The 10,126-nt window shown below is 38.2% G+C and overlaps 1 protein-coding gene across 2 annotated transcripts; it reads left to right on the forward strand.

Annotated features, from left to right (window-relative positions):
* The first annotated feature begins 2,281 nt into the window (after positions 1-2,281).
* Positions 2,282-7,585, forward strand: LOC111449713. Of its 2 annotated transcripts, none has more exons than XM_023089728.1 (14): positions 2,282-2,722; positions 2,799-2,910; positions 2,993-3,130; positions 4,717-4,821; positions 4,917-5,000; positions 5,246-5,361; positions 5,442-5,543; positions 5,615-5,728; positions 5,808-5,864; positions 6,606-6,672; positions 6,755-6,808; positions 7,104-7,178; positions 7,262-7,297; positions 7,372-7,585. In XM_023089728.1, exons 1-14 carry the CDS (start codon positions 2,703-2,705, stop codon positions 7,486-7,488), a joined length of 1,197 nt encoding a protein of 398 aa, XP_022945496.1. In that variant the 5' UTR covers positions 2,282-2,702; the 3' UTR covers positions 7,489-7,585. The 2 variants fall into 2 exon arrangements, with proteins under 2 accessions (XP_022945496.1, XP_022945497.1); XM_023089729.1 differs by having other exon boundaries at positions 2,282-2,660.
* The last annotated feature ends 2,541 nt before the right edge of the window (positions 7,586-10,126 follow it).

Consider the following 10,126-nt stretch of genomic DNA (forward strand, 5'->3'; position numbering starts at 1 on the left):
ATAAATTTCTTTTTGGCACCCTTCCTCCTATGATTTAGAGTTTGGTTTTGTTTTATGTCTCAATGATTCAATGGTACGAACAGTTTATTTTGAACAAAAAATTTCATAAATTTAATGAAAATAATATTTTTTTAATTATATATATATATAATTTTCTCTTAATTAGCTAACGTGGAACTTTAGTTACAAAAACAATCATATCCTCGAACAAAATACCACCATGTCTCTCTTCAAATAATCATCTATCTCTTTTAACACTTTATTGGTAGGCTCTTTAGCTCCTTCCAAAGATAGGGGCACCGATCGTTTGAATTTTAAAGGCTCTTGTCGGGAAGAATTTCATCTAACATAGAAAAGCTTGATAGAATATACGGTCTAAAGGGGCTCTCTAAGTTTTTGATGGGTTTGAGGCCTAAGTTCGAGAATGTTAGATACTCAATTCAACATCGAGTTACTCCACTGGACGTTGATAGAGTTTTTTCTGATGTGAGATCCAAAGAGACTCGACTTGAGCCCCAAAACTAGGTTGGGTACAGGGGTCGATCTTTCTTTTCTTAATGATGAAATATTAACGTGAGAGAGCAAACAAGAAAATGACAGTAAACAAAACAGAAACAGAAAGGCGTACGTTAGTTAAGAGGGACTCATCACGAGTATTTATTATTATACTCAATGCAAACATCACTAAGGTCATAATCTAAAATATTAATATTCTCAATTAACGAATTTATAAAGAGAGAAAACATTTCAGGGTCAAGTCTGATACAAACTCATTATACATAATACCCTCACTCATAATACTATGACGAGTGTCTATGATGTATAAGTTGATGATGATAAAAGGGACCGGTCGATAGTTAATCAAGATGTCCTAGAACTCGAGGAACGAACTTATGGAAAAGTGAGCTCAGAATAGTCAAACCCTGAAAATTGACGGCCCAAATAGAGTTAAGAGAAGAGAAACCTAATGGCTTCTACATCATTAAGTCGAGCTTAGGTGGACGAACAAGATTTCTAAGTACGAATAAGACACGGAACAAACGAACAAACTAATGGTAATGTATAAACACGTTACCTATCATGCTATTTTGATCTTTTCATATGAAGGCTAGATGATTGTGCACGAGCTCGAGAGTTTAGAGGTCAAGATAGGTCGGTGTCTCGATGAACCCAATTATTTTGTATTTTTGTATTTTGTGGTTGGTTATTTTGTAAAACTATGTGCTGTGTTGCATCATTTCCAATGGTAATGTAACTGCAAAAGCCACTATTTCCAGCCAACAAGTAAGGTTAAATGACTTCAATTTTTCAATTTGAAACCCTTTTTAGGGTGAATGGCTGGTGCACCTTTTTAAGTTATCTTAGAGCATAAGGCTATAGTCTTGCACCCTTTTGTTGTGGCGGTACTCGTCTAACACGAACCTAGTGGTCTAATACTTGACTCGGGAACTGATATGGAACTTTGTAGCTGGGCTTACCCATCGCATGTGAGATACTTGAAACTTATATGTAACAGCCCAATCTCACAATCTACCTTATTCGGGATCTAGCGTCCTTGCTTGCATTCGTTCCTCTCTTTAATGAACGTGGGATCTCACAATCCACCTCCTTTCAGGGTCCAGTGTCCTCGCTGGCACACTGCTCAGTGTCTACTCCCTTCGGAGTTCAACGTCCTCGTTAGAACACCGCTCAGTGTCTGACTTTGATACCATTTTGGTGACTGGTCATACACCCCTGTATTGACACAACGTAAAATAGTAAAAGTCTATCTAAGATAAAAACACGTAAGAGAGATTTGGAACATGTTTTCAAAAAGCATGACCGGAACATTCAACATGCGGTCATAGACAATACACCTTGAACAAGCATAACCATGACACAGTGCATAGACAAGATGGGTTCGGGTTGAAGCATGCGGTCATGGACAACATGTCCCCGAAAAAAAGGCTTGACGTTTCACCCTTTATTGTGGGATTGTCACGGATTAGTCGACTTTCTTTCCTCGACTAAGTTCTTCCACAAAATGTCCCTTATTCTATCACTTGTAAAGCATCCCAAATAGTTCTTCGAGTGATTTGCTCGACTTAGTCTATGCCTCTATGTATGGTATTAAAAACTGGGATTGAGATGTTCATTTCAAATTTCATTTGGTGTAATCTTCAAGTTAGGGGTGTCCTCTTCTAGTGCAATGAATGCGACCCTTTGACCCCTTCTGAATGATTGACCACTTGGGGTTTCTTCTTTCTCTTATATTAATGAATCATACGCACTTTCCCACCACGACGAATCAGCCTCATTGTGCGCATGCCCGACTTCGTTCGTGGAATAGCTCGGGGGCTTGCCTAAGAACAGATGAGTATCACATTCAAAGAAACGCCTTCTGAATTTGCTTGTCCTCTTGCTCCCATTTTAAGACAAAAAAATGAAATGGGTATCTTTTATAGAACGCAATGTCAATTTCTTTCCTTATTTCGCTGTCTTCTTAGTTCTTCTTTTCTCAAATTGATTGAGAAATGTGCCGCCATATCATTTCTCTGTTCGTCAATTAATGGGTTGCTTGCTTTACTCAAAGGGACCCCATGGAATCGTCAAATGCAGGAAAAGGGCTTCGTTTCATTGAGTACTTATGAAATTGTTTGACATAGCAGCTTCAGCTTTTGGTATGCGACTTCTTGATCTATGCAGACTTGTTCGTAGAAATCATGGGAATTCTTCATCGCAGGTTTGAGTATTTCAAATGGGAAAAACGAGTTTTTAATCCTTTGTGTTCTGTAAATATGCATGTTTTTTTGTTGCAGTTCTGTGATTAAGAGACCAAATGACAGCATGAGGGTGATTTTGACAACGTTTGTGGGAGTGTTTTTGGGGTTCTTGATAGGAATATCTTTCCCATTGCTATCATTAACAAAGGTTGATATTGATGAATGTTCTTAGTGTTCATATTAGATTCTCAGTGTTCATTTACATTGGTTTGTTTTTATAATATTGGCAGCTTGGTGTGCCCCCTGGCCTTGTCCTAAAGGTTGATCAAATGTATAATACTGACATGAAATCAGGTGGATCCTCACAAACACCTGAAAATGTTGCATTTGATAGGAGTGGTAGTGGAGAGTTGAATGGTTCCTCAGAGGTATGTACTTGCAAGTTTTGATGAATCACTAGTTTTTAGCTATTGATGGCGTTCTAAATATTATGGTTTCTTAATTATATGTTTGGGGTTAGACCCATAAATGTCGTGAAAAGTAGGCTTATTATTGGTTTGATTTGTGAGATCCCACATAGATTGAAGAGGGGACGAAACATTTCTTATAAGGGTGTGGAAACCTCTCCCTAGTAGACGCGTTTTAAACCCGTGAGACTAATGACAATACATAATGGGTCAAAGCGGACAATATCTACTAGCATGGGCTTGGGCTATTATAAATGGTCTCAGAGTTAGACACTGCGCCGTGTGCCAACAAGGATGTTGGGTCCCCCAAGGGGGGTGGATTTTTAGATCTCACATCAGTTGGAGAGGGGAATGAAACATTACTTATAAGAGTGTGGAAACCTCTCCCTAATAGACATGTTTTAAAACTGTGCGGCTCACAGCGATACGTAACGGGCCAAATAGGACAATATCTACTCGCGGTGGGTTTGAGCTGTTAAAAATGGTATTAAAGCCAGACATTGCGTGGTGGTCTTTGCTGGCTCCCAAGAGAGGTGGATTGTGAGATCTCACATTGGTTGGAGAGAGGTGGATTGTGAGATCTCACATTGGTTGGAAAGGGGAACAAAATATTCCTTACAAGGGGGTGGAAACTTCTCCCTAATAGACATATTTTAAAACCGTAAGGCTGACGGTGATACATAACGAGCCAAAGTGGACAATATCTACTCACGGTGGACTTGAGCTGTTATAAATGGTATTAGAGCTAGACACTGCGTGGTGGTTCTTGTTGGCCCCCAAGAGGGGTGGATTGTGAGATCTCACGTTGGTTGGAGAGGGGAACGAAATACTCCTTACAAGGGTGTGGAAACTTCTCCCTAATAGACATATTTTAAAACCGTAAGGCTGACGATGATACATAACGAGCCAAAGTGGACAATATCTACTCACGGTGGGTTTGAGCTGTTATAAATGGTATTAGAGCCAGACACTGCGTGGTGGTTCTTATTGGCCCCCAAGAGGGGTGGATTGTGAGATCTCACATTGGTTGGAGAGGGGAACGAAATATTCCTTACAAGGGTGTGGAAACCTCTCTCTAATAGACATATTTTTAAAACTGTAAGGCTGACGATAATATATGACGGGGCCAAAGCGGACAATATGTACTAGCAGTGGGCTTTGGTCATTTGTAACAAGCCAAGCCTACCGCTAGCAGATATAGTGATCTTTAGCGCGTTACGTACCGCCATCAGTCTCACAGTTTTAAAATGCGTCTACTAGGGAGAGGTTTCCACACCCTTACAAGGAATGCTTTGTTCCCTTCTCCAACGTCTCACATAACAATACTAGACAAACCTTTATATAGGCATAGCAATACTAATTCTCATACATGAATCAAGAAGGAAGCAAGCATAGATAGCCGACAACAGCAATCAACCATCTTAGACTCATGTACCAATATAGCAAACGAACCAAATGAATCCGACGTTTTGATTTTTGCATTACTACATGCCTATTGCTTGTATTTGATCTTCTATAACTTGAAAAACTGGTATGATATGATGCAGATTTGGGTTCCATCAAATCCTAGAGGAGCAGAACGACTAGCCCCAGGGATCGTTGCAGCCGAGTCCGACTTCTATCTACACAGATTATGGGGAAACCCCAACGAGGTGTGTTTTGAGACTGTCTTTTAGAAACACGACATTATAGGACATCCTTAAATATCAGTATTTAAGGTTGTACTCAATCAGCTAAATTCTTGCAGGACTTACCTAGGAAACCAAATTACCTTGTAACTTTCACTGTTGGTTATAACCAGAGGGACAACATTGACAAAGCAGTAAAAAAGGTCCCTTTTCTTCCTCTAACACTATATTTACTATCACCCTTCTCTTCATGCTTGTGAGAATCCTACGTTGGTTGGAAAGGAGAACGAAACACCCTTTGTAAGGTTGTGGAAACCTTTCCCTAGCAGACGCGTTCTAAAACCTTGAGGGGAAGCTCGTAAGGGAAAGCCCAAAGAGAACAATATCTGCTAGCGGTGGGCTTGGGCCGTTACAATTCTCTTACTAGACTGAATGTAATTCCTCACAGTTTTCAGAGAACTTCACAATTCTTCTGTTTCATTACGATGGTCGAACAACCGAATGGGACGACTTCGAATGGTCGAAACGAGCAATCCACGTGAGTGCTCGAAAGCAAAGTAAATGGTAAATCTTGTTCTGTTACAGATATATAGAGAAGATTTGTTGCGATATTGTAAATGAAAACTTAAGAACTTCCTTTGAAGGTGGTATGCTAAGCGGTTTTTGCACCCGGACATCGTGGCGCCTTACGACTACATCTTTGTGTGGGATGAAGATCTGGGAGTTGAGAATTTTGATGCAGAAGAGTGAGTTATTTAGAGATTAGTTTAAATGACATTGGTTTCATTTGAATGTTTACAATACTCTTTCAATTCAGATATATAAAGTTGGTGAGGAAGCATGGATTGGAGATATCACAGCCTGGTTTGGAGCCTGTCAAAGGGTTAGCATGGCAAATGACAAAGAAACAGGATGGTCTTGAAGTTCATAAGTAAAACTTCTGGAATAACTATGTTCTGTTCCTTAAAAATCTGTGTTTTTTATCATATGTTTCGGCGAATTCCCTGCAGACATGCGGTGGAAAAGGCGGGATGGTGCACCGGGCCGAACATGCCTCCTTGTGCCGCGTAAGATTACTATAAAAAAGTTGTTTTTGTTCTGGTGATAGAGTTTTAATGTAACAGCTCAAACCCACCACTAGCCGATATTGTTCTCTTTGGGCTTCCCCTCATGGTTTTAAAATGCATTTGTTAGAGAGAGGTTTCCACACCCTTATAAAGAAGGTTTCGTTTACCATTTGTAATAGCTCAAGCCTACTTCTAGCAGATAATGTTCTCTTTGGGCTTTCCCTTTTGGGCTTCTCCTCGTGGTTTTTAAAACGCGACTACTAGAGAGAGGTTTCCACACCCTTATAAAGAATGTTTTGTTTACCATTTGTAACAGCCCAAGCCTACTACTAGTAGATATTGTCCTCTTTGGATTTTCTCTGAAATAAAGACTGTTTCGTTTACCATTTGTAATAGCCCAAGTCCACCGCGAGTAGATATTGTCCTCTTTGGGCTTTTCCTTTCAGGCCTCCCCTCATGGTTTTAAAACGTGTCTGCTAGAGAGAGGTTTCCACACCCTCATAAAAAGTGTTTCGTTTACCATTTGTAACAGCCCAAGCCTACCGATAGCATATATTGTCTTCTTTGTAACAGCCCAAGCCCACTGATAGCATTATATTGTCATCTTTGGGCTTTCCCTCAAAGTTTTTAAAACGTGTCTGCTAGGGAGAGGTTTCCACACCCTTATGAAGAATGTTTTGTTTCTCTCTCCAACTGACGTGGGATCTCACATTTAATGTATGTCCATGTCTCCTTGTACAGTTTTGTGGAGATCATGGCTCCCGTATTCTCACGAACTGCTTGGCGTTGCGTCTGGTATATGATTCAAGTAAGAATCGACTGTATTCTTATTGAATTCTAGCTTCATCATTGCATAAGTTCTTTCTAATTCATGTTACATTCATTTGCAGAACGATTTAATCCATGGTTGGGGTCTCGATTTTGCTGTGAGAAAGTGTGTCGAGGTCTCACTTACCATTTCCCTTATATGCTACTAAGTTTTATTACGAATACCACTAGCAGATACTGTCCGTTTCAGCCCATTACATATCTCCATCAGCCTCACAGTTTTAAAACGCGTCTCTTACATAGAGGTTTCCACACCTTTATAAGAAACGTGTTGTTTCGGGGTGTGGAAACCTCTCCCTAACAGACACATTTTAAAACCATGAGGCTAACGGTGATACATAAGAGGCTAAAGCAGACAACTTGGGTTGTTACATCTACAAACTTTTTCTAACACAAAACCATGTAAACCAGCCCGCACACGAGAAGATCGGAGTAGTAGACGCTCAATGGATAGTTCATCAAGGCCTTCCGTCGCTCGGGAGCCAGGTAAAGTCGAATCATTGTGTTCCTTTCCTACAACAGTTGAAACACCAACCCAAGTCATGTGTTGATCATATCTTTGGGTGCAGGGAGAAACTGAAGTTGGGAAAGCGCCATGGCAAGGGGTACTCTTTCTTTATCTCTTCCTTCTTTCATTGCTCCAAAATGATGTGAGCTTTGTATTTGTATTGATTATCAGGTAAGAGAACGATGCAAGAAGGAATGGACAATGTTTCAGAGTCGGCTAGCAAATGCTGAGAAAGCTTATTTCAAGTCATTGGAGAATCATCGTTCAAATATTAGCGTTCGGGTATAGAACGTGCTTCTTTATAGCTTATTCAATTGTTATGGAGTATGCTGTTGATTTACCGTTTATTTGTTATACATACATATATATGAAAATTTGTCATAAACGACTATTTATAGTAAAAAGCTGTGGGATAGTTATATATAATAGATAGTTATATCTGGTAGAGCTATATATATATATATACCATATTAGACAGTGTCTTGAAAATGTATGTATTTTCTGTATTCTCTACTTAAGTCGTCCCTTAGCCAATATTTCTACTTTGATTTTCTCTCTTATGTTCTCTATGTTCGAGGGTCGGTTATTGTGCGATCCTAACAATTAGGACCCAAATCCCTACTTAGATTTTCTGTTCTCGATACTCATAGAAAAAGGAAAGGATGTGACAACCTGATGTCCGACTTTTTTCCGTTCATGGAACATCTGGAATTGCCTAATCTCTCTTTCGCGCTCGAGAGAGAACTCGAAGATAGACTTGTTCTTATGGCTCTCGAAGCGATCTTGAATGAGAAACTCCATTTTGTTTATCTTCCTTGTTCTTTTGCGTACCGAAAGAATTAGAATATACGAGATTTTGACGCTAAAGTCGGATGGGATGGGGTCAGGTGAGCCGCCTTTGCCTTTTTTCTTTTTTCTTTTTCTGTTGCGTCTATGATTAGGATTTCTCAATCGTGTTCATCTGAGATTGAGTGTGTGTTATTGTGTGATCTTAACAATTATGACCTAAATTCCTACTTGAATTTTCTCTCTCATGTTATTGTGTTTATCTCGATCGAGTGTGTTATTGGACAATCCTAACAATTAAGACCCAAATTTCTACATGGATTTTCTCTATTCTTTGTGTTGTGCGCCGAAAGCGGAACAAATGTACTCATAACACCAATGAATGGAATTACAAAGAAACACCAAGATATTTACGTGGTTCGGAGAGAAGAAGTTCCGCTACATCCACGGGTAGCAACCAATCACTAATCAACAAAGTATTACAAGTGAATACCTCACTATCACTGTACAAAGACTCTCACTAATGTCACTCAAGAAATACAATATGACATAAAATTTTCCCAAATCCCGATACCACTTAGGAATGGAGGGAGAAATCTCCTATTATATACCATTACAAAATCAAATATAAGATATAACTAAAACTAAATCTAATTCAAATAACCAAATCAAATCTCCTCTAAATAACCAAATCAATCAAATCAAAACTTATGACAATTTACAATACCTGTTCATCTGGATTGAGTGTATATTATTATCCAATCCTAACAATTAGGACCCAAAATTCCTATTTGAATTTTCTCTCGAGAGTGATATATTGTGTCATCCTAACAATTAGGACCCGAAATCCTACTTGAATTTTCTCTCTCATGTTATTTGTGTTGGACAGGGAGTGTGTTATTTGTGTTGGATTTTCTCTCTCCAATTCGGTGGATTTTCTCTCTCCTATTATCTGTGTTTAGATAGGTGTGTGTTATTGTGAGATCTTAACCATTATGACCTAAATTCGTACGTGAATTTTCTCTTTTTTATGTTCATCTATAAGTGTGTATTGTTCTAAGATCCGAACAATTAGGACCCAGCTACTTACTCGTATTGAATTCAGAGCTGTGACAGGTGATTGTGAAGCACTTTAAGGCTGGAAAATGGAGGCAAACATGACAGTACTTGGAAAGATGCATTTGGAACAAAGAAAGGCTGTTGCCACTCAAGAACATCCATTCCGAGGTTGCCTGTAACCTCATATTCATCGGTGTTCCGCAACTCGCTCACAGCTGTTTCTCTTTTTTCTATCCCCTGGATGACTCACTATTCAGAGGACAATATTATATAGAATATATACCATAAAGATAAAATTCTTTTTTGTTAGAAAAATATATAAATAAATAATCCCGAGATTGTTACGATAACATGTGACATGCTTCTAACTTCTAGAATTTGTGGGGCGCGGTCCTCCTTTTTAGACCCCATTGAGAGGAGCGTCGAGTGGTTTGGAAATTCGGCACAAGGTATTCCGGTCATGGGAAGCCACCACGAGAAAGAAACCTTCCTCTAACGCTCGTTTATACGACTGAAGATAGTGGAGTGACAAAACTCATATCATCATTGGTGTCGTAGTGATCCATGACGGTTTAGTGGGTTCATAAAAACTCATAAGCGTTACCGGTTTGCAAAGTCGATAAAAGTTGGATTCGTGTTTTTTTTTAATTAAAAAAAACAACTTTTACCCTAAAATTGATAAGTTTAAGGATTTCTCTAATACAATTTTTCATTGTGTCGTAACGTACTATAATTATTACTTTTTTTATTTTAAATTTAAATAAATATTGCAACTTTTATTGTGAAACATGTTTTTATTTTGAAACATGTTTTTTTTGTTCGAGAAATTGTTAAAAGAAAAGTTTTTTTTTAAAATCTAATTAGTAGTTTTTATTATTTTTTAGAAAGAATTATGGATTTCAATCAAACTTATTTTTTTAATGTCTTTTTATTAAAACAAAAAGTTTAAAAAGGTATTAATAAAAAGAATTTAAAGTTAAAAAAGATAATTTTTAAAGCAAATTATTAATAATTTTATATTTTTAATTTTTTTTTTTAAATGAAATGGTTATGTAATGAACCATGGTTAAAGATAACCTCA

This window comes from Cucurbita moschata, unplaced genomic scaffold (genome assembly GCF_002738365.1).
Source record: "Cucurbita moschata cultivar Rifu unplaced genomic scaffold, Cmos_1.0 Cmo_Scf00011, whole genome shotgun sequence".
In the NCBI taxonomy this organism is placed as follows: domain Eukaryota; kingdom Viridiplantae; phylum Streptophyta; class Magnoliopsida; order Cucurbitales; family Cucurbitaceae; genus Cucurbita; species Cucurbita moschata.

What these genes read in the sequence shown, in the direction of transcription:
- LOC111449713 (XM_023089728.1), top strand. Translation starts at nt 2,703, where the DNA reads ATGGGAATTCTTCATCGCAG. An exon ending in CTGTGAGAAAGTGTGTCGAG is followed by an intron (nt 6,809 to 7,103) that starts GTCTCACTTACC and finishes CATGTAAACCAG; the next exon opens with CCCGCACACGAGAAGATCGG. An exon ending in GGAAAGCGCCATGGCAAGGG is followed by an intron (nt 7,298 to 7,371) that starts GTACTCTTTCTT and finishes ATTGATTATCAG; the next exon opens with GTAAGAGAACGATGCAAGAA.